We start from the raw sequence: 24,144 nt of genomic DNA, 5'->3' as shown, positions 1-24,144 counted from the left end.
TGCCTGAGCTGGCCTTTGACCCGCCCCTGGCCAGGGAGGACAATGGACAGCCGGCTGGGGGTGGGCCTAAGGCCAAAGGAAAAGAGGCTGACTCGTGGGCTCAAGCCTCTTTTGCTGCTTTTCCTTCTGGGATCACCCACCCACCCTCCCTCAATTAATATTTCTTGCCTTTTAATTTCAGCTTAGGTCAGCGATCTTCAATTTAACGATTTCTTATTTACAGGCTAATATTTTGCGTTCGAGGTCAGCGGGCGCTGCTGCGGTCGTAAGGTGGTTGCTGTATTCAGAACCGGGAAGGAATTTTCCCCATGCGGCAGCACTTGCAGGGCCTGTTAAAGGGCAAAAACCGGGAGTCCCTGGCCCTAGAGCGGCGGCATGTAGGTCAAACTCCCCGGACGAGGTCAGTGGAAGGGCATGCTGTGTTAAGTTTGCGCTTTGCAGTCCCCTCTCACTGGGCCTCAACTGTCTGCATATCCTCAGCCAGGTGGGCTGAGAGGGTTACCTGCCAAGGCCTGTGCCAAGTTTCCCACTTCTAAAATTCAATAAAGTTGTGGCCAATTTGAACCCATACTCTGGTCTCTTGTGTCATAATTTGAGAAAAGGGGGGTAGGCACCACAGACAGGGTTTAGCAGGGAAATGTAAATATCTTTTTTGTTACACTTGATGGGTGTTTGGTGGAAGGCAAGGTGAACCATGGGGCAGGGTCCAGGATGCTCAGATTACTGCCACCAGACTTCCCCTTTCATGATGTAACTGTGAATCCTGTCACGACACTCTTCAATAAAGACCAAGCCTACTGGCTGCTGTTTTGCTCTGGTATTCCTGGCTGGTGTCTTTGTTTTTTTGTCCAAGGGAGGCCTCAGATTTCTCCGTTAACAAAACTGTGTTCAGCAATGGGGCTACTGCCAGCTGAGCCAGACTGAACCTAAGGGAAAAGAAATGTTTAAAATCGGGTCTGACTTACACCATCCTACCTTCTGCTGGGTTGCTAGGTCCCAAGACCTAGCTGAACAGCTTTTGGAATGGGGTAAGCATATTAATTTATAAAACAGCACCACTGTATAAGAATGTCCTGTATAAATTCTAGGTTCCTTCTGTACCTTGTTATGTTAAAAGATTTGCAGAAATTGAAAGACAGAGTGACCTTTTTCAAAGCCCAGTTAAAAACTGTTTAAGAAGATTCAGAAAAAGGTGAGATATATAAGGTATAATAAATAATAGAAAACCGAGGGACCCCAGAGCAGCACATAGGACAAGATTGTTCCATCTGGAAGCAGAAACGTTTACACTGACTGAACCATTATAATAATATCATGTTGAATTCCCAACCCTTAGCTTTTACATAATTTTATTTGTATTTGTGTAAAATGATTCCGTTTTCATATTTTATTTAGATATTTGTTTAAAAGTAGAAAAACATGTTTAAAGGGTAGAATGTCCCTACCGAGGTTATTCAGTTTGTGTTGTATATTCAGTTTGTGTCTGAGTTCACTTCCACTGATGTTATATTACTTTGATACTATGAAAGCTGTGTTTTGTTTTTGTTTTTACTACGCACCGATTTCTAGAAACAAATAAATCTTAGATCTGAGTTCTTACCTTGGCTCCTTACATCAATAAAAGAGGCTCCCCTAACCCAAATGACAATGATTTTTAAAAATAATTTACCTATCTATCTATATACTGCTACATCATTAGCAGCTTTTAGTTTAGTTTAAATTGAAAAGGAGGATACAAATAGCTTACATTCATTAATTAACTGGCTGGCAGGCAGGGAAATGCTGGAACTTGGAACCAGATGTCCACTAAAAGTTGGGCAAAGAAAGGCACAACCTCCTTCCGTCTAACCTACCTCACAGGCAAAATAAAAAAATTCCTTCCAGTAGCACCTTAAAGACCAACTAAGTTAGTTCTTGGTATGAGCTTTCGTGTGCATGCACACTTCTTCAGATAGCTGAAGAAGTGTGCATGCACACGAAAGCTCATACCAAGAACTAACTTAGTTGGTCTTTAAGGTGCTACTGGAAGGAATTTTTTTATTTTGACTATGGCAGACCAACACGGCTACCTATCTACTACTACCTCACAGGGTTGCTGTGAGGAGATGATGGCCAGGAAGAACAGGGAACTCGCATCCCTGAGCTTCTTGGTGATATAAAAGTGCAATACCCTTAATGTGAAATAATGAAGTTGTCCATAAGAGATTGCACCCTAATGTTTTAATGTTGTATCTTAATCTTTTAAATTGTATTTTAATCAACTTATTTTTATTATTGGTTGTTAGCAGCCCTGAGCCCGGTCTTGGCTGGGGAGGGCAGGGTATAAATAAAAATATATTATTAATTATTATTATTAGAGTTTAAGGAGCTTCCCGGGGAGGGGGGAGACTGTAGCTGTGGGTGGTTGTTGTTGTTTGGGTCACGCCCCACTTCCCACCCCCAGTGAAAGGCGTGAGGCAAAGCTGCTCTCTGGAGACGCCCCAATATATGGAAACCGAGCTCTTGCGGTTGTTACTGTTCTTCGCCTCCCTTTCAGAGACCCACCTAGGCGAAGGCCGAGCTGCCCGTCCTCAATCACTGGTTTCCTAAAGACGTTCAGCTACCCAGGCACCTCATCATCTCCCCCATCCGCTCTTTTCCTCCCTCCCGCCCACGTTCCTGGCTTCTTGCTGCTGCTCTTCCGAGGAATGAGTCGTCGTCGTCGGAGGGAGGGGGCGCGCGCGCGCCAGTTCCCCCCCCCCTCCCCGGCGTCGTCAACTGCCATTTCTTTTTCAAACGGGCCGCGAGTTCTCCTCAGGAGGGCGCGAGACAGGGCGGTTGGTGGCGCGCGCGCTGTGAGAGGTTCTCTCGCTTGCTTGGCTCGCTCCCGCCCGCCCCGTTACCGCCGTGCCGGTCACACACCCGCCCTAGACACCGGTTAAGGATGAGTCCCACTCTCTTGGGAGCCCCCCAAAAAATTAAAGGGAAAAAACACTGGATGTATAATTCCAAAATATAAGATTAAAAAAACAAATAAAATAAAACCTACATACAGCAACAGTGTTTTGTGTTGTGTTTTGTTTTGTTATGTGTAAATTGCTGTAGATACCTATTCAACAAACAAAAACAGGGGCAATTTGTTGTTGACAAAGGACAGTTGGACATATAAAGGGCCCCATTACATTCAGTACCATCAAACCTAAATCTGGCCCTGATGATGACGGTTCTCTTCCTCTTGAGCAACCCTCCCCAGACACAAGATTCAAAAGAAAACGCAGTAGGGGAGTAGCATGTTCATGAGGAGACTGACTAAACAAAAGTCGCCAAGGAAATTCGCAAGCTTCCGAGTTCAACTCTTCATCGAAGAGTGGTGAAGAGGGGAAGAGAAGGATGTTCCTATACTGTACAACCTCCCAGCAGCGTCCTTTTTCTCCTCTGGACATTTTTCCTCCCTTTGCTTACCATCTAACCTGATGAATGTTGTTGAACTGGAAGGCTTGCTCATTTCTTTGCGAGCTTTTTATTTGGCCCCGATAAAACCTTTGGATTCCTCCCCCCCCCCGCCCAAAGACCAGCAGGGCTACCTGAAATGTTTATATGTTTGCTATTTGCTCCATCTCCCACTGCAGCCAGTGAGACTTCTTTTATTTACCGTATTTAGAATATTTGTATCCCACTTCATAGCCCCAACAGGCTCTCAAAAGGCTTCTAAAAGATTCTTAACAATAAATAAAACCCACTAGTCAAGTCTGACTTCTTCCCTTCCCCAAGTCTAAGAAAGGGAGACAAGGATCACACAAATAATAATGGATGGTGTCTTATTCAGAAGTTAATCATTGCTGAGTTTAACAAGGCTTTCAGCTAAATGAGTCTAAAAGTGCAGCTTTAGCTTGCCCATCCCATGGGTTATATAGAGTTGAATAACAGCACAAAATCAGCACCACAGTAGAATCACACACATACCCCGCCAAAAAATACATACCAAATAAAATTATCAACATTGTGCCTATCTAATTATTTAAAATATAGATCTATATTAGGAGCTGCTGCCACCCAAAACCAAACCTTTCAAACATGTATCCTAGTGTTTATATTAGAAACATAAAATGATACCATTTTACAAATACATACATGTGCTGTCTCTGGGCAACTGCTTGGGTTGCAATCTTTTTTCTTGACACAATGTTCTCTGCCTTTAACAGCTGGAGTTCAACAAGTACATGAAGATACAATGATGGAAAGAACTTCCTCTGACAATTCTCTGTTTCATGCAGCTGTTAAAGGCCACTGATGTAGTGGATCAGGGTCAAAGTGCTACTGCTTCTTTCACAGCAAAGATAATTATGTAATTAGAGGCACTAGTTGCCAGTTCTCTGTGTTCAAAATAATTTTGTTCTCAGAAGCCATCAAGGCAAGCCTAGGAAATGGTAACATGCATAGCTAACATGTTAACCTAACTTCTATTATGAAAAACAAAAACAAAAATCTCTTTATAATGTCCAGTCGAAAGGTCACAAAACAGTGAGCAAGCCAGAACTTTTCATCAGGTTGAATGTTAAATGGAGAGTGCGTGTGTGAGGGAAAATCTGACTAGGTATTGAATATATAATCCCTGCCAAAAGTTTATTTTTCTTGCATTGTTTCAAAGAGCCATGTCATCAAGAGCGCCCACACTTCAGATTTTCCACTATGTTGCTATTAAAAGAACAGGATCTCTGTCAGGAAAAAACAGTGACAACCCTGCTGACCACAGACAGAGCTCACATTGAGATGTGCTCACATTGGAGGTAGAATGCCACAGCTCCCTTCAACTGGGGTAGCATTTCAAGGTACAAAATGCAGAGCTTCACATACAGAATTGGTGCATATCAGGAAGCTATCAAAGGCACTAAGGGCAAAGAGTGGAAACTTTAATGGCAGAGTGTGTGATAGATCCTCTGGGGTTAGCTAGATTTGAGGCATTGCATGGGGGACACTTTGATAAGTTATTTGAATGAGGAACCAAACAATGGAGAGCAGCAGATTTATCTGTGTAGGTAAGAGATGCTCCATAGGAGCTCAGAAGTGAGAAGAAACCCTTGAGTAACTCATAGGCATGGAACTGAAAGGGCACAATGCCAATATAAAAATACACTAACAAGAGATAAGAAAAAAGAACATGAAATTGCAATGAGTTACGAAATGATAGTTCTGAGTGAATAGGCATTAAAATGCCAAAAGCAGTTTAGTGTAAGTGTAAAGTGAAACATACCGGGGTGGGGTGGGGCCATGAAATCCTAACTTGATTCCACTTGGAATGCTGTGTACTTCTGCTCATCACACCTCAAAAAATGATTTTGTAGGGCTGGAAAAAGATAGAACCAACATTATCAGTGGTCTGGAAAAACTATTTACCTACTTACTTACACCTTTATAAAACGCTTACATTTTTTAAAAAAAACACTCTAAACAATATATACCACGTTTCTGTCAAGACACCCAGGGCAATTTAAAGTTTAAATTATTAACACAAAAATAGGAACATAAGAAGCTGCTTATATGCAGTAGGATCATTGGTCTAGCTAGGGTTTCAGACAGGAAACTCAGTCCTACCCAAGATCTCCTCCATGCAAAGCAGATGCTCTACTACTAAGCCACATCCCTTCCCCAAACAGTACAGTACAAAATATTATCAGGGCAACTTCAGAAGCTGGTCAAAACCAGCTCCCTGCACAAGGGTTTCCTAGCTTCTGCCTTTGTGTAGGGCACACAGATTCCTAAGTAGTCCCAGGGAAGGTGGAGGCAGGGCTATCCTGCAGGGGTGCCAACTTGAACAAAGTATGGGTGGGGGCAGGAATTGCGCCGCATAATCAATCACAAGGAGTGGTGCATTAACACCATTTGTGTGCCCCTAGGAGTTGGCTCCTAGGCTACCCCACAGTTCCCTTGCTGGTCCCTTCAGGAGATGGTGGTTATGTGCCTGGGCTGCTTCTCTTTTGCCTTCCCCCTTATCAGTCACAGCTCTGAGTTCACTCATTGGTTTAAAACACTGACAGGTGGGAGCAGCCAGGCTGGCTTATTTCACATAAATTACTTAGAATAAACCAACCCAAACACACACTAATAACTTATTAGCACGACATTTTACAAGCTATACTGCCATAGCACAAAACAGTCAGATACTTTTAAAGCACTTACTACCCCGTTTATCAAGGCTTTTTGTGTGTGTGCTAAACAGGGCTTGTAAGCTTATCACTGTTCTTTGTGATGGCATCTTAAGGATTCCAAGATGGTATCAGCTACATAATTACTGGGTTATTCGTGTCTGACACAGTCATGAACTTTCTGGGTATTCATGAGGTGAAATAATTACAAAAGACTGGGTCGCCTCCCTTAAGAAAGCATGAAGTCCTTACGTGTTAACAAACCAATAATGCAAGTAGAGCCCTATGTGCCATTATTGATATCAGGTCCAAGTAGATAATCACCACATATTTTTCAGGCAGGGCTAGTGAAATGCCCTTCAGAGTCAAGGGAGGGCCTACAGGATTTCAGATACGCAGGAATTCCAAAGAAAGATGCCTAAACCACCAGACTGATCAGGTCTAATGATTTATTAAAGAAGGGTACAAACTTACAGCAAAGGTCCGACGGCTCCCTCCTTGCCCCTGCTCACAGCACTCTGTGGGATGGACGCAGCAAGAAGATGGCTTGTCCACACCCAAGTAAAGATCTCTATAAGCCCAGGCAGGCTATGTCACATGGGAACACAGGTGTCTGGTATTAACCATTATCTCCTCCTCTAGCCATGCCTGGGACCTGTGGATACCTTAAAGCATGTGAAACACACATGAGCTCAGCACTACAGCTGCTAACAGTTAGGCAGGGGTCATCTTGACCATCGATATGCTGCAAGTAGAGCTTCCAGACCAGCTTATTCTGTGAACTGCCCTGAGACCTGCAGGTATAGGTATGTCTGGCCATACGTCTGGATTTTCCCAGACATCACTGGGATTTCAAAGGCGGAATTGACATCCAGGGGGAATTTCCAAAAGGTGGCACTTTGTCCTGGATCTTAGGCAAGTCTATTGAAAAATTGTTGTTTTTCTGGCATTTTTGTAAAAAAATAAAAGTGCAGCAACTTTGGGGGTGTCCTGCTTTTTACTTTTTGAAATATGGCAACCCTAGGTATAGGGTTTAATAAATAAACAGCTCACCTTCTGGGTCAAACAGCTGGCCAATCCATCCAGGCAAGCTGAGGTGAAAAACCCCATTTGGCAGGATCCAAAGCATAGCTGTCAACTTTTCCCTTTTCTTGTGAGGAATCCTATTCGGAATAAAGGAATTTCCCTTTAAAAAAAGGGAAACGTTGACAGCTATGATCCACAGGGACAGCAGATCCGGCCTCCAAGGAATGCATCACCCACTGCTGCTGCTGCTGCTGAAGTGGCAGCGATGGCTGCAGTGCACTCCTTGGAGGCTGGGTCTTTCACCATCTTAGCATGACCCGCCATGCCACCCTATAGCAGCCTCTTGGCGAACAGGAAGCACTGTTGTTCTCCTTCCCTCCCTCCCTTTCCCAATGTAGATCTTTCTCTCTCCCCCCCCCCCTGTTTTCAATGGAGATCTTCACTCCCTCACTTCTTCCCCGGTGGAAGGAGGGTACCATTTTGTGGTTTACCTCAGGTGCCAAAATGTCTTGGGCCAGGTCTGCCTTCAGGTACCAATGGCTATTAAAATTGTATAGGAAAATCCAATGTGAAGAAGAAAAAGTGGCACAGAATACACAGAACCCCTTCCCATTGCTTTCTGAGATTTATTTGGTAAGGTCGACTGAATAATTTTGAATGCTTTTGGTAACCATTCTTATATTACATATAAGAATTATATTCAAAGGTATTACAATTTTGGTCGGTGAAGTCATGCATGTTGAATGCTTTGGGGCAGAACTACACAATCTACATTATAATTTATTTATACAGTATAAGGCCTTGTTCAGTCAGATCACAGCCTTCCTTCAGAAAGTTTTTTAAAATATTTTATTTCTTGTACATTGTTTAGAGACATTTGTAAATATATAAATAGGAATGCAGGGCCAGCCCACCCATGAGGCATGGTGAGGTGACTGCCTCAGGCAACAGAATCCACAGAGGTAGCAGCAGGGGTGTACGAAGTGGGGGGGCAGAGGGGGCGGAGCACCCTGGGTTCCACTGGGGGGGTGACAAGCTGGCCCCTGCCTCCCCCCAGCTGTAGAGAGCCCAAGGGCGTGCACAGTCCATACAGGCGTCCATACGGGCTGCCTCTCACATGACGAGCATATGGTTACCGTGCAAGTGGCAGCCCGTACAGCCGCTGCATGCGAGCGGCACCCCATACAGACTGCGCTTGTGCGGCATCATGTATGGTGGCCGCACATGTGCAGTCCATACGGACGTCGCGTGTGCGTCACTGGGCAGTTCGCCCTGCCCCTTGGTGTCCTGCCCCGGCTGCTGGAGAGGGTTTCTCTGCCACTGGGTAGCAGATCCCAAAGTAGATTCATAGATTCATAGAATTGTAGAGTTGGAAGGGACCCTCAGGATCATCTAGTCCAACCCCCTGCAATGCAGGAATATGCAGGTGTCACAAATGGGGATTGAACCTGCGACTTTGGTGTTATCAGCACCAAGCTCTAACCAATCCAGGCTCTTTATTCAGAACCAGCCCACCCATGAGGTTAGGTGATGCGACTGCTTCGGGCAGCAGGATCCACAGGGGCAGTAGATCTTGATGTAGATCTTTATTCAGGGCCGGCTCACCCATAAGGCAAGGTGAGGTGTGTGCCTCAGGTGGCAGGATTCCCCATGGCAACAGATCCCTATGTTGATCTTCCTTCTCTGGTTGTTCATGATGTAGATCTTCTCTCACCCCTTTTTCCCTGGCGTGGTGTGTGTGTGCACGCGCCCGATTTTGGGGTCCACCTCATGTGCCAAAATGTCTTGGGCTGGCACTGCATGCATAAATCAATCCAAAAATGTATATTCAAGCTTTTGATTTTGTTACATATGACCTAGTCCTTTGTGTTGAAATACTAAAGCAGTATCTAATGGGATTTAACATATGAAAGCACCAGTGCCAGAGAGCTGGCACAGCCACCACCCATACTGCTGTGAAATAAGTTTGCATATTTATTAAATTATATCCTGCCCTTTCATGTTACTAATCCCATGGTGGTTCATAACAGTATTAAAACATTATTATTTTTGATTAGTTTGCAATAAATATTTGGTTCCACTTATGACCCATCACAGAATCAAAAGGTTCTGTATCTTTTGTTCAATACCAGCAATTTTCCAAACAAAGGGAAATTAAAAGGCTTTCTGTGTATTGAAATGTCATGAGCAGAGTGGGGGCTCAGAGGATACAATGTAGTTTATGCTACAGTAGTATAAATGTGGGGGGTAATGTGGGTATTACTGTTTCAGCTAAAACAGCCTTTTGAGATTAGGTTGCAAAACTGAAATTTGAATAAAATGCTTGTTTGTAAGTATATTCCATTGAAATCTATTAAACCAGCTTGGTCCTATTGAAGTTTATTACTGCCACCAGTGGAGTTAAGCTAATTTAAGTGAAAACATTCTGGCTTAAGTAGTTTATAGCTTGCATTAGAAAGTCACAATTCTTGTGATCAAGAGTAGTCTTCAATGGAGACTATTTTATAAGTGGTTTGAGGCTTTCTAATAAAATACCTTTCACTGAAGTAAACAACACCCATGAGAACTCAATTGGGAGCACTGCAGGTTCTGGAGAACTGGCACTTGAAAGGTGTCATATCTAATGTTTCAAGGTTTGAAATAAATTGCCAGTAAATTAAATTTGAATAAACAGTATTTCCCTTTATTGTAAAGAACTGAACAGAACTAACATTAATGGTTGATCACAAAGAAATAATATTAGTTGAAGTAGTAAATACATATAGCATACACACAAATAATTATACAAAACACTTAAGACACAAAGTTCAATGTTTGTACTTTTGTAGAGAGTCCACATTCATAATAACTTGCCTTGTTTAATTAAATATACCCTCCAAAAGAGTGAAAGGGGAAGTGGAGGGTTGGGGTTGCCAGATTTTGATTTCTCTCTCTCTTTTTTTCTTTGTTAGGCCAGGCGTTTCGCCTTCATTTTTACCAGCACACAGCGACTGAGTACCTGACTCAGCTCGCAACTGAAGATACACAGCATCAAATTTCCCAGCCCACTTAATTTGAAAGCCTGCCAAGATAGGTGAAAGACCTCATACATATGTAAAGCAGGAAGTTCGGATTACACTGCCATGTAAATTTCCAATGATTGATGCACATTTTAAAACAATTTTTAAAAACCCCTTAAAGATAGGACCGCGTCTTCTCAGAGCCCCTCGCCTTTCCTGATGTCATGGGGAGTTTGGATTGGGCATTGTACTTGGAGTACTGATTTATTTTGGATTTCTACCACTTCCCGGAGGCCGCGGGGGGAGAAGCACGGTGGGAGGATCCAAAAAAACTCAGTGCCACAGCCATTTTGTTTGTGGGCAGCATGGTAGAATTCTGTCAGTCAGTATAAGGAGGGGATTTTAAACATTCTTTGTAGAATAACTATGCCTACCACAATGGATGTATCTATTGAAATTAATATTCTTGGCTCTCTGCCTATGACGGTAGGTAAGCAGATTTGTGAGGGGGGAAGGAAACCTTTCCTACTGTTGCAGCAGCCTCTCAAATTCTGTATCAAGGAGTCATGGATTTTTGTTCCAGGCGTGACTGGCTTTTTTAGGTGATATCATTCAGGCAAACTCATTTCTTTACATTAAAATAATAATAATAAAAATGGTTCTAGGTTCCTTGACCGGGGTGGGGGCGGCTGGGCAATTGCCTTGTTTCACAGTTGGACGTGATTTTAGAAGAAATAATTGAGGTGGGAGGGGGAAATGGCCCAGCCCCCCTGTGTGGATTATTTTTGTGCGTCTCTTTTCTTTCCCTCTTTTCTCTGCACCCCAAGGACACGTTTATATGTACTGAAGGAGACCTTTTAATATTTTTTTTTGTAAAGCTTTTGGGGGAGCTCTTGTTTTGCAGTGTCACACAAAAAAATGTGATGCCTATGCTTTCGGTGGCTGGGTTTGGGGTGTGTTTTTAAAGCCTGTATAAAATGGCACACTGCATTTCTGCATTTTTTCCAGGCTGCAGAAGGGGGAGAGCGGGGGATAGTGCAGACTGTGGAGGGACACTGCCCTCCCAACCAATCAGAACACGCCTGTTTGCCATTACAAAGTTGTTAACCCCAGAGTCTTCTGGCTCCTGCCGCCTCTTGCTTTTAATCTTCTTTGGATATTTCTCCGGTTTACCCAAACGCCCCCCACAGATCCCGAGCAAAAAACCTCCGGGATCCGCCGCCGATCATGGGAGAGGGTCTCGGTGGTCGTTTGCAAAGGTTTTTCAAGATGTTCGGGGATCCTTTGGCTGCGTGGAGGCAGCTATCTGCAAGCGAGAAACTATACACAACCTATTTTCTTCCCGTCGTTGTGAGGAGGCAGCTGTCTGCTTGCCTTTCGAGGTAAGTTTCCCTCAGTCTTTCAAATATGTATGTTTATATTTTCTTTTTCGCGGCAATCGGCTAGCGCAAAATAATAATAATAATAATCATGTTCCTTAATGTTGATGAATCCAATGTAGGCTTGTTTCCCTCCCCCCCCCGCGCCACCCCCACCCCGAGGTCTGAGCTCTCCTAATTAAGCACACTAAACGTCGTCTCATTATTTCTGAGTATTATAAACCTATGTTGCTTTTCTCCCTAGGAGTGACTGTATTCTAACTATATATTTGTACTTTGATTTTTTTTTATGGCGCCATCAAGAACTCGGATATTTTCAAGGTGGAGTTGGACTCTCCAACGTTAATAATAAATACGTGCGGAACAAAATATAATACAAAGAGAAAGAGAGAAGAGAGAGAGAGAGAGAAAAGAAAGAAAGAAAATGTATTGTTTGTAATAGGATATTTAAGATATTAGTGGTTGTGACTAATTAGGGGGTGGGGGTGGGGGTGGTTTGGCTTGGTGTAAAGTACTAGAGAAACTGCCCTTCGTGTATTGAAGGAGGGTATTGACAAAACTGGGTTTTTATTAAGTTATGCCTGTTACTAAACATTGGCCTTTTTTATTCGCCAGTAAGCTGCTTTTTGGTCACTCATCTCAAAGCATTCTTTATATAAAGGTTCCTAAGGAGTATACCTCATCTAGGTGTCGTGTTCTTCTTTTGAGAAGGTGCATTTGGGAGACATTTTGTAATTTTTGGCATTTTTCTAGGCGATTTTTTTTTTTGCACACGGTGGGAAATCTTTTTTGTTTTGTATTGATCTGTGTTGGTGGCGCTGTGGTGCTCCTAAACAATTTATGTTCGTTTCACCAAGAAAAGGTGGGGGAAAAGGTGGGGCAAGATTTGATCTATTGTATCATTTCCTCTTTTCTTCTAACGAAATGCAGCCTACAACCTTATACCATACTGTGCGTGTGTGTGTAAAAATATAGATAGATAAAATATTAAAATTCATATACGTGAAGTACAGTGTACACCATAACAGACATGTCGTCACAGTCCTTTGTTGTTTTGTGAGACTAGAGCCAGGGTTTGGATTTTTTCCCCTTGCTTAAAAAAAAATCCTCTTGAGGTATGTGAAGAATTATGCCATTCTTTAATAATTTTTATCCCTTCTCCAGGATTATTTCTCAGTGGCTGAAAACTGTGTGTGTGTGTGTGTGTGTGTGTGTGTGTGTGTGTAGTGGGTTCATATATGTCTATATAATTTTATTGTGTTTATATATTCATTATGCGATAGTATTTTTCATAATTGCTGGTACAGCCTTAAAAGTCCTAATTCATTTCCCCTGATTTAAAAGGTTAAAAAAGCATTGATAGATGAACTACAGATTAGGATTGGCCAATTTCTTTCAACTCCTGCAAAATATTTTAGGAATATTCAGATTTATTTGTATCAACATGGAAATTAACTAGTGCAAGACACATGTGGCATAAAGCTTATAAATTTCCAAGTAGTCTTCAAACTATTTTAAGTGTTTGTGTATATATCACATATTAAGAACACAAATATATAGCATCCCCTGCAAAAATATTTATTGTTCATATGTAAACAAAAAGTGGTTAATGTGATGCAAAGATGGCTGGGAAGATGTAGTTCCACATGCCAAAATCATGAAATAAATGGCATTATCTTATAAATGCATGGTTTTGAAATGATTAAAAAATATATTAGAATACGCAACAGGTTAGGAAATCTACTAAAGTATTGTAAAGGAATGTTTTAATTTTCTTTCTTTAGGAATTCTTCAAGCTGATACTCTGAACTTCTTTGTATTAGAAATTTAGGTATGGAATTATTTGGGCACACACATTATCATAGAGGACATTGCTTTTGTATGTGTTTCTGCTGTACCACAGATATTTATATCATACACCTCAAGGGAATGTGTTCTTTCTTACCCTTGAAAGAAATCTCTTTACAAGGAGTTTGATGCTGCAGAATGTATCTGAAGATTTCTGAGTAAATTTGCTTAATAAAGAAGAGGAAGGCAATTTACTTGGGTAAATAGCTTTTTTAAAAAATCCACATTTGAGCATACAGTATAAGTAAAAATTTTAACAGTTATGGGCAGATTAGCAACAGAAAATGCTTTCACTAGTTATGGGCCCTACTGTGTAACCATAATGGTTCCCTGAAAAGGCCAGTCATGGATGTACTCTTACAGATCTAGGAATGCAACTCATGCAGCCTCCATCTCAATAAGATGTGGCAGTGCAGCACATGATTGCACCATACAGTGCTACAGACACCTTGATACATGGATGCATTCTATGCACAGCTGTTGTGAAACAAGAGGCATATGAATGTGCCATGGCTGGTAGTCATACAACAGCTGTTATCTGTGTATAAGTAGAGACGACTTCTTAGTCCTTTCTGCATTCTGATAGGAAAGTATTCACATCCATTTGCTCACAGTTGCACTACATGTAATAAGGTGGAATTTTGCTCTTTGTTATACTTCTGTTCCTCCAAGGAACTCAGAGCAGTATATGGGGAAGGTCCATGTTTGTGGCAGAACATATTCTTTGCATATGTAAAGGTCTGAGGTTCATTCCTTGCTACTTCCATTTAAACATTCCCAGTTAAAAGGACTAGGAAATACCTTAACCCCAGATTTGGGTCACTCTAGTGTGGTACTGGCCATTTAAATCAAATGCTGCCAGGTTGTTCTCCAGTTCATCCATGGGTATATCTCTTAAATACTATCCTCTAATAAGTCGTCCCTCTGCAGATATTGGGGCAATGGGTCAGTGCATCTGATTGTTAACCAGAGGTTTGGTGGTTAGAACCTACCCAGGGACAGCTGTGGGCAGGATTCTTGCATTTCAGGGTGCTGGACTAGATGACCCTCGGGGTCCCTTCCAACTCTATGATTCTATGATGTATTGCTACAACCCCTTTTAGGTGTAGTTTGCTGGTGCCAAATGGCATGAGCTGTGTGCCAAACTAGATTTTCTTGCCACTGTAGCTGGAAGGGAAATCTTATTATTTATGCAGCTTATACATTTGTGCATTTTTATAGTATCTATTTAGATTACTGTAAGTCAACCTTGCAAATAAGCCCACAGAAGTTACCACCCTGCACCATTTTGTTGAACCCATGGGAAGCATGGATTCAAACCACTGTTGAACTATGGAACTATGAAGCTGACTGAGTGCCCTTAGGTGAGCCACTTTCCTCTGCCTAACTTCAAAGGGTTGTTGTGAAGTTAAAATTGTGCTCTTGACCTTGGAGGAAGGAGAGAATATATAAGAAATAAATATTTGTGGTTGTTTTGTGGCACCCTGATGGCGTATAGATGGAAGGAAGCCCAACTGCCACAGTTTACCAATCATTTTTTACTTGGTTGCCTGTTACCAATTCTTCATTGCCACAGACCAGACAATAAATTTACAGTGACTTTGTCTACTACTGGCCATGTTCTAGGTTCTTTACAGAATATAACAGACATGGTGCCAATGCTAGCGAAGTCAATAATGAAGGAAGGGAGTCTTGAATATGACAATGAGTAGTGAGATTGGGGTAAGGGAGATTCCTAAGGCAATGCAAGAGCTGATATGATGCTAGGGCAGTTCAGAAAAAAAGAGTTTAAGGAGTTTAACACTTTCTTGAATAGATGAGGTGGGCACTCTTTCTTCAGCATACGAAACATGACAGAAAGTATGAGTGGTACCTTCAAAATGATAATGCAAGGACCCCTGAGTTAATGACTTTGTGCAGCGCAAAGCAACAATAGAGACCATATAACAGAAGACAGAGAAGTGGCAACCTAGAGGAAACTTGACAGCTAAATAAAACCATGCTGATGTAAGTGTCTGAGCTAAGAGGTGACCTTGTGTATAGTTATGGAGAATAGTAGCTTAATGAAGATATTCTGAATTACCGTATGTGGAGATATTGCAGGAGGTAAGACCAGGAAGGAGAAATTTCAGCATTTTCGCTTGTTTAGTGGCAGGGGTTTGCCTTTCCATTTGAATAACCACAAAACAGCCTATACACATCTAGGATTATGGAGTAAAGCTTGTGATCAGTGGATGCGACTATTTTGAGACAAATTTGAACCCTGCTACTTTAGCTCTTAGAAAATAAGCCCTCAGCAAGACATGAATGAGTGATATCTATGAATAGTTGAAGCTTATAGTTGAATAGTTGAAGTTGTGCTTAGTCTAAGACAGGCATAGGTAAACTTGGCCCTCCAGATGTTTTGGGACTACAACTCCCATCATCCCTGACCACTGGTCCTGTTAGCTAGGGTTGATGGGAGTTGTAGTCTCAGAACATCTGGAGGGCTGAGTTTGCCTATGCCTGGTCTAAGATACTAAGTCTGTTTTTGCTCATCTAAAAACATACAACCCTATATAAAACTACCATGCTTTTTCCACATCACTCAACTGGTACAAAGATAAACTTACGCTTGCTACTGTTTCTGAAGATGAACTAGTTCTGGATAATGATGAGTATGTAAGGTCTGAATTTATGCAAGTTACTTTCAAGTAATGGTTGTGTTGATAAAACACACATTTTGCATCTGTTTTGAGGCGTGGAACAAAAAATGGCAAGGAAAAGAATATCTTATCCCGTCCTAAGCTTGACAGTGGTTAGTCCTAGATATTTCAGAGTAAGTGCAGACTTACTTGCAGGAGATGAAGTAAAGGTAAATTACAAGAGGCTTCACCCTTGTATATCCTTTCTCAGGATTTAGCAGCCAGAGGATCAGGTGGTACCCAGGGCATTGGTTTGCATCCCATGGTCATCTTGACTAATGATACTGGGTAATTTAACTGAGTAGCTCATAGTTAAGTTACAAGAATAAGATATATTGCAGGTCTGTTTGCATTCATCCCATTAATGTGTCTCTACTATAGCCCATTGTACTATTATGTTTCTAAGCTGAAGAGCCTTGCTGTGCAATCCTACGTGTTGTCTACTTACTACAAAGCCACACTGTGTTCATTGGGATTTACTTCCCGGTAAACATATATAGGATTGCAGACTTAGACTTTCTATGCACAGAGGCTATTCTGTATCCATACTGTAGGCACACCTCTATTCTCTAGGCTGTAGGTCTTCAGCCAGTGGGTCAGGACCTATAGGTGGGACGTAGCAAAGTTGTTGCTGCCATATTGGATTCCATCTAAGGCTGACTAGGCCAAAGGGAGCAGTACAAGTGGGGTCTGAGCTAGGACATGTTGAGACACTTATTTTATAATTTTTCATGAGGGCTGCAATGTGGCAGGAGAAAGGCATGAACCATTTTTAAATAAGATACATATTTCTGGCCAACCACATGTCCCACCTTTCTATATCTATGCCTCTAGTGAGGGACCTCTCTATGGAGCAGCAGGGGCACTCTGTTCACTTTCTAGTCTATTTTATGGCTTTCTAGACTTCTCCTACAATTCACTTCTCAGCTAAGATTAAGTGCAGAAATAACTGCTTTTCATTTGGAAGTATTGCTATGGTGAATTGCCACTTTAGGATTAATAATGTGCATATTAATTATAACTCAAAAGTGAAAATGTGAAATTGAGTCCCATGTTATAGATTGTGAATCAGAGGTAGATCTTGCATTTGAAGGCCATTGCTCTAGGCTGTCCTGGTAGGTGTCTCCATATGCGCGCGCGCACACACACACACACACACACACACACAGCGCAGTGGATGGAGGAGAGAAACAGGGCTCTCTTGAACTCTAGGAGCTTTTGTGACCATAGTGTCGTATGCAGTAAGGAACTGTTTCCCCAGTAAATTTAACTTCATACCTATCAACACTGTGTGGCAATATGACATTTTATTCTCTAAGCACTTGGTTATGTGAGATCATTCTATGACACTTTCTAGTCAGCTTCTGCTTAACTACCTTGAATAATTTTGTATAGTCTTTAAGATGGCTGCAAATGTAGACAGAAAATAACCCATCTGTTCACATTCAAAGGGCCTCAAGTGCTTGTGTGTGTTTTTAGGTTACACGAGTTAAAATAAAAGCGTGAAATGCTTTGATATTTTTAATTGCAGGTAATCTTGCAGGTAATAAAGTACTATGTAAGGAGCTTGATTAGATTTTCTTCTTCCATATTTCCATTAACTACAGAATCTTGTGGAGCAATGTACAGTAGATCAATGCACTGCACATTCTGATTGTTTTTTAAAGGACAATTTTGTATCTCCACGGCAAGACTTACAAAGTCTGCAGAAAATCTTGCTGGTTCAGGGAGCCTGTGACTTGTACTGCTATTAGTCCATTGATTCTGACTTAGAAATTGGTTGCCTGCCCATAAGCCCCTCTTGTCCTTCTTCCTACCATTCCACCTGGACAGCACACTATTCTTTGCTATTAAAAATCCATGTTATGTAGAAATTCTGAATAAAGCAAGGAACATATTTATACACAATAATCATTTTAATTGATATTAATAATACCGGGCTTCCTGGGTAAATAACTGGGAGTAGGATGGGATGTAGAAAAATAAAAAGCCCTAGATATCGTCCTTTTCCACAGAGCTCTGTTTGCAGTGTCCCTTTGTGATGTATTTTCAGGAGTGTTAATACTTGAAGACATAATACATTTTTCAAGCTTCTGCCATACATGAAAGTGGCCTAATTCTTTAAACTGACTGAGCATCCATTATAATGAATTCCTGTGAAAATTGGGCCAACTAATTGGGAAGTAAATGAGGGAAAGCTAGGAGACAGAAGACTTGTTTACAAAATCCCTTAATGAACTGGTTGATTTGTTAGAAACTGAGGAATATTTCCCTAAGCGGTTTAATTCCATCTATGGCCATCTTCTTAGATGACAGCAAAAATATAATGATTGAGTATTCTTTCATGTCATTTCAGCTAACCTTAAGAAAAACGAAATGACAAGGTAAGGGGAAGAAGGGTTGACCTCTCACATTGATTATGGTGTTGATATTCTCAATTCCTGGTTGGATGAATATATTTTCATTCAACCAAGGTTTGAGTCAGTTATGTAACAGATGTCCAGAAAGGATATTCAGACATAGCATAAACTCATTTTAAGGTTCAGTATGGATGCAAAACATCCACACATTTTTGTTTCCTATCCTCCCAACCCGCTTTTGGTTTCCTCGCCTCCTTAACTCCCTCTAATAGTAAACTCAGTGGGTAAATGCTATCAGAGGTGACTCCAAATTGGAGCCTCTGAGAAACAAGAGGGGTGTATTGGCAGGCTCTGGAGAACCACGGGGGATAATTTTAAGGGGGTAGCCTAAGGAAGTGACCCCCCTCCTCAAAAAAATCATCCTAAAGAGGACTGAGCCTACACAGTAGTACCACTGAATGTTGCTTTTCTGTGAGCAAAGCAAAGGAATGGAGTGTCCTAGGAGAGGGCATAGCAGGCTGTCTGGAACCCTGATGGAGACGCCGCAGCATGTTGTTGTAAGTCCCTTGCAAAGCCTTTGCAAACTCTACAAAGGCCTTTCCTTTCTTTAGTTCAACCTAAACTTACCATATAATAGCCAGTGGTCTTATCCCCATCTTGTATAAAAATAGGCCATTGGCTCAGACCAGAACTCCAGCTAATCTGGCATTTTCTCAATAGCAGCCAATCAGAGACTGCCAGGAAGCTCAACAGCAGGGGATGAAGTTAATAGCTATCCTCTATTTGGTCTCAGCAGTTTGTATTCAGAGAGATGGCCTTTGAACATGGGGAGTCAATTTAGCTTTTATCGTTAATACACATTGATAGACTATCCTCTCTGATTTTCTCTAATCCTTTTAAAAAGCCATCTAAGGTAGTAGCCATTGCTACTTGTTGTAATAACTTAGTTCTGTAAAATTGTGAAATTAATACAAATCTTGCAAAAGATGTAATATTCTTTACAAGCCCTCACACATCCTACATCTCTGATTATATGACATGATATGTCTTGTGTGTAGCTTTCTGTTTGGTAACAGGAACAGCATTTGAATAACCCTAGAACTTGCTTTCCTAGAATTTCTGCATATATCTGCAGACTTTTGGTCCTGCCTTGCAAATCCTGTTCCTTTTCATTTCAGTGTTTCTGAGCTCATTTATCTTTCTTCCCTTATTTTGATCATATTCTGCCTAGCATAGTGTAAATACTAGTATATCCCAGGGCACATGGTCTTAGGGACAGGAACTTTGCTGAAGCAAAGCAGATCTTAGTCTACTCAATTTGGATGAGAGACCACCCAAGATCCTACATGCATCACCTTCAGTTCCTTGATGGAAGAAGGGTGGGATAGAAATGTACTAAATGAGAGGTTTTGCTGGGCAGCTTCATGCCCTTTTTACTATAAAATGGGATTGAAACAAGATGTGTCTGCTTGTATGTTGTACAGCGTTTACATTTGGAAAATGTGTTAAGTATGTGTCAAGATTTTCAGTGTTTTTGAAGAAAGAAGTATTGGCCTTAGTTGGCAAGACAGTGTATTTGTATGTATGACCCAATTCACAGCCAGTCTTTCTTCCCAGGAACATCATAATGCAATTGTATACAAAAAGGAGTCATTTCATTAAAGTACATTCCAGCTTTTTGCTGCAACTTAAAAAGACATAAGTCAAAAGGCAAGGCGGTACCATTTTGACATAATTCACTACTACCAAAATAATGCTTTGGAAATTCTTCCATCTTGCTATCATCATACGCAAAGGAGAACAGCTTTTAAATTTATAAATCTATTTTTTATGTGGAGAGCATGCTATGTGCAGTGTAGTAACCCCTCTTCCCAATATACAGACTTCCCCCTCCTCTATATAACAAATCATTGTGTCAAATGAAACATGAAAAAAGGAAAAAGAAACACAGGAATGCTTGGCAACTAGAAAATTGTTCTTTTACCGACAGCTAGCTGCACCATGCAGTGCACTGGATCTGACCACATGGAACGGCACAGCATACTCCAAGGGGGAAGGATCAGGGTACAAATGCACTAACTGGTAGTGGGCTCCATCTATGGTACAAAAATAGGCTTCTGGGTTTCTTCGGGGGGGGGGGGAACTTGACTATGAACAGGAACTTACGGTTCTGAAAAGGATACTGCAGCTTCAGTGTGTGCACCAACTGGATGAAAACTGATTGTTGGATGGAGTGATGCACATCACAGGAATCGAGCAGTTCTGGCGATAATGTTGAATGTCTTTAATATAGAAGAACTGCACTACTCTCAGGTCCTTGGGCAAGTCACATGTGTTTGGGGGCCAGGAGTAGGGAGGAATAATAACTCCCCCTCTGTACCCCGCAACACAATCAGAACAGAAGGTGGTTGGCACCGGGATTGCACAGGAATAAATACATCTGGACTTGATGTAGAAGATGGTATGAAGGCTGGCTGTACTGGAAAGTGTGATGCAGATACAGGGCTGCTGATTGAAGCTAAATGTTCAATAGTGGAGGAAAAGGCCAAAGATGCATTAGGGTGAACAATGGTGCTTGAGATGGCTGGATTCACCATAGCCTCCTGGAGGTAACCATATAGAGGGAATTCTTCTGAACCGGCCACTTCAGCCTCCAAGGAGCTGCTGTACCCAGGAACTTCTGAAGATTGTGAACGAGCTGCCCCAATAAAGCTTGCAGTAGATTCATGGCTTAGATCTTCCATCGCCTTGCTCTTCATCTTCATTGGAGGAAAGCTGACCTGGCTCTCAAATGGGAATGTACTTGGTGATCACCTTGTCATATAACCTCTTGCAGGAGCTGGAACCGCTGCACCTTCATTGCCATCATTATCAAAAGCAGGAAAAGTTTTGAGGTCTTCTTTGGCTTCACAGAAAGTGGCGGCTTCTTCCAAGTCCTGAAGTGCTTTGCTTTCCCTGGTTTGACTCTCCAAACCAGGGTCTTCTACACTGCAAGCATCTATGATTGTACCTGTGTTATTTGGGCGTTCCATATTTCCTGCCAGGCTGCTGGGGCTGGTAATGCTCAAAAGGAATTTGAGTGTAAGGAAATAGGGATGCCCAACCTAAAGCAGTATTGCCGGGAAAGAAAGCAACGAGGGCCCATGTTGTATGTTCTTTGGAACAATCTCTGTTGTCTCACATCTATACCTCCTCTTAAAAAGGGCCCCCCGCCCAAAGCGGGAGCTTGTTGTAATGGCTGATTCAACCAGCTTCTTCCCTAGATCCTCATGGAAAACCGTGACATTATGGTCCTCCCCCAATGTCTTGTATATATGTGTGATGGTATTTCACACCAGACTCCAGGCATGCGTCTCCTAAGTTGTAGTGATGTCCTGCGAATGTTATGTGCTGCACTTTAGGAGTTCTTTATGGTCACTCAACAATATATCATAATCTATGTTGCGATAGATTGTTGGGTCCAGTACCATTAGAACTTTGTGTAGAATGGGGCTGTTTGTAGCCTCCGAATGCTGCTCAGATAAAGCATGGCGGAAACTCGTCCTATCCCTAGCTATACACTCGCTCATAACTGCATTAACCGCTCAGCACACTTCCTCTGCACAGCTGTAAGTGTAGTGCCTATATGTGCTGCACTTTAGAAGTTCTTTATGGTCACTCAACAATATATCATAATCTATGTTACGATATATAGCACACTTCCTCTGCACAGCTGTAAGTGTAGTGCCTGTACATACGCCTAGCCCAAGAAAGAGCAGCACAAACACACTAAGGAAGATCTGGAGAGAGAAGCCATGCCATGTAGCATTTCCTTATAATCCACAAAACAAACTCGCAGAGCTACCTGTACTTTGAGCTGCAGTCCTATTCTCAGTTATTTGAGAGCAAATCCCACTGAACTCTGTTAGATTTATTCGTTTGAGCAAACATGCTGAAAGAGTTTAGCTTCCCACTGGAGAAAATGTCATGCAATATGCAAAATAATACGAATTTCTCAAAAAAACTGTTGCTTGCTAAGACAGAAATTTTATATATTATTTGATTGAACTCCCAAGTAGATATCCAGTGCCAGATTGTAATTTAGCAAAAAGTGAGGGGGGGGATGACTTTTGTATATTTGTGATGTTATTAAAGCATATGAAATGCCATTTTATTTTTTCATAAAGCACTTGCTGAATTTATGATAAATATGTGCCAGATAAACCCTGTTAAAGATTTCCCCTCCCCTTCCCTCACTGGTGTTATTCATGGAAAATTTGTATGCATCATTTGGCGCAGTTCACCCCCACAGAGTGATAGTAGAACAACTTCCCCTCCCAAGAATATGTATTCTGTACATGCAGCTGCTCCTTAAAGCAAAGGTGCTGGGCTCTCCAAACGCTCCAAGTCTGCAGTACAGTCATACCTTGGAAGTCAAATGGAAACCGTTCTGGAACTCTGTTGTGTTTTGTTTTTTTAAATGATATTTATTAGAGGTTTAATGGTTACAGAAAAAAGAAGAAACAATAAAAAGTTAAAGAAAACAAAGCAATACCTTACAATACATCAAAAATAAAAAGAACAAAAAACAATACAAAACAACAAGAAAAACAAAAACATTTAAAAACACATCCAATATTTCCGTATCTTTACCTTTCATTTACTTGTTTCATCGACCTCCTCACACCTCCCTTTTTTGTATTCTAGTTCAATTATCTATTTCAGCAAATCCTTTCCATCTTTCTCAATTTTTGTTCTATAATTTATCTTAACACAATCTAACCTTAAATTTTCCACTTTGGCCCATTAACAATCTTATTTCTGCTTAATTCTTTATAACATTTCTCCTAAAGCCATATAACTTCATTCCAGCATCCTTCTAACATTCATTAATTTTGCAATATTTCTGTAAATATACTTTGAATTTTTTCCAATCTTTTTCCACCGACTCTTCTCCCTGGTCTCGGGTTCTGCCAGTCATTTCCGCCAATTCCATGTAGTCCATCAGCTTCATCTGCCATTCTTCCCGGGTGGGTAGATCTTGTGTCTTCCAATGCTTTGCGATAAGTATTCTTGCTGCTGTTGTGGCATACATAAAGAAAGTTCTATCCTTCTTTGGCACCAATTGGCCGACCATGCCCAGGAGAAAGGCCTCTGGTTTCTTCAGGAAGGTATAATTAAATACCTTTTTCATTTCATTATAAATCATCTCCCAGAAATTCTTAATCCTTGGGCATGTCCACCAAAGGTGGAAGAAAGTACCTTCAGTCTCATTACATTTCCAGCATTTATTATCGGGCAAATGGTAGATTTTTGCAAGCTTGACTGGTGTTATGTACCACCTGTAAATCATTTTCATTAAATTCTCTTTTAAGGCATTACATGCCGTAAACTTCATACCTGTGGTCCATAACTGTTCCCAGTCAGCCATCATAATGTTATGTCCAACATCTTGTGCCCATTTAATCATAGCAGATTTCACCGTTTCATCCTGAGTATTCCATTTCAACAGCAGGTTATACATTCTTGACAAATTCTTAACTTTGGGGTCTAACAATTCTGTTTCCAATTTTGATTTTTCCACCTGGAAGCCTAGCTTTTTGTCCAAATTATATGCCTCCATTATTTGATAATAATGGAGCCAGTCTCGCACTCTGTTTTTTAATTTTTCAAAACTCTGCAGTTTTAATCTGTCTCCCTCTTGTTCCAGAATTTCCCAATACTTCGGCCATTTGGCCTCCATATTG

The 24,144-nt window shown here is 41.4% G+C and overlaps 2 protein-coding genes and 1 long non-coding RNA gene across 14 annotated transcripts in view; 1 reads left to right on the top strand and 2 right to left on the bottom strand.

Annotated features, from left to right (window-relative positions):
• Window positions 1-2,717, bottom strand: part of CCDC7 (coiled-coil domain containing 7) — a 160,993-nt gene extending 158,276 nt beyond the window's left edge. For 4 of the 8 annotated variants that reach the window (XM_081163417.1, XM_081163415.1, XM_081163416.1 and 1 more), the window contains exon 1: window positions 2,545-2,717. The gene's annotated coding sequence lies outside the window, so the exon portion shown is untranslated. The remainder of the gene's footprint in view (window positions 1-2,544) is intronic. The other 4 variants (XM_081163420.1, XM_081163418.1, XM_081163419.1 and 1 more) reach the window with 1 other exon arrangement.
• Window positions 2,718-10,338: 7,621 nt separating this feature from the next.
• EPC1 (enhancer of polycomb homolog 1) overlaps window positions 10,339-24,144 on the top strand; it is a 56,498-nt gene continuing 42,692 nt past the window's right edge. Inside the window, exons 1-2 of one of the 5 annotated variants that reach the window (XM_081163551.1) lie at window positions 10,352-10,633; window positions 11,338-11,529. In XM_081163551.1, coding sequence (XP_081019677.1) covers window positions 10,574-10,633; window positions 11,338-11,529 — 252 coding nt within the window. In that variant the 5' untranslated portion in view covers window positions 10,352-10,573. Of the gene's footprint in view, window positions 11,530-24,144 lie in introns of all 5 variants that reach the window. The other 4 variants (XM_081163553.1, XR_014000751.1, XM_081163549.1 and 1 more) reach the window with 4 other exon arrangements.
• Window positions 20,688-22,853, bottom strand: LOC308569783. The gene is made up of 2 exons (XR_014000849.1): window positions 22,146-22,853; window positions 20,688-22,039 (listed from the first exon to the last, which is right to left on the bottom strand). It is a non-coding gene; the product is annotated as an uncharacterized lncRNA (long non-coding RNA).

This window comes from Podarcis bocagei (assembly GCF_964188305.1).
Source record: "Podarcis bocagei genome assembly, chromosome: 12".
NCBI lineage: Eukaryota > Metazoa > Chordata > Lepidosauria > Squamata > Lacertidae > Podarcis > Podarcis bocagei.
Note: the sequence above shows the minus strand (reverse complement) of the source record. Positions and strands in the feature narration are given on the sequence as shown.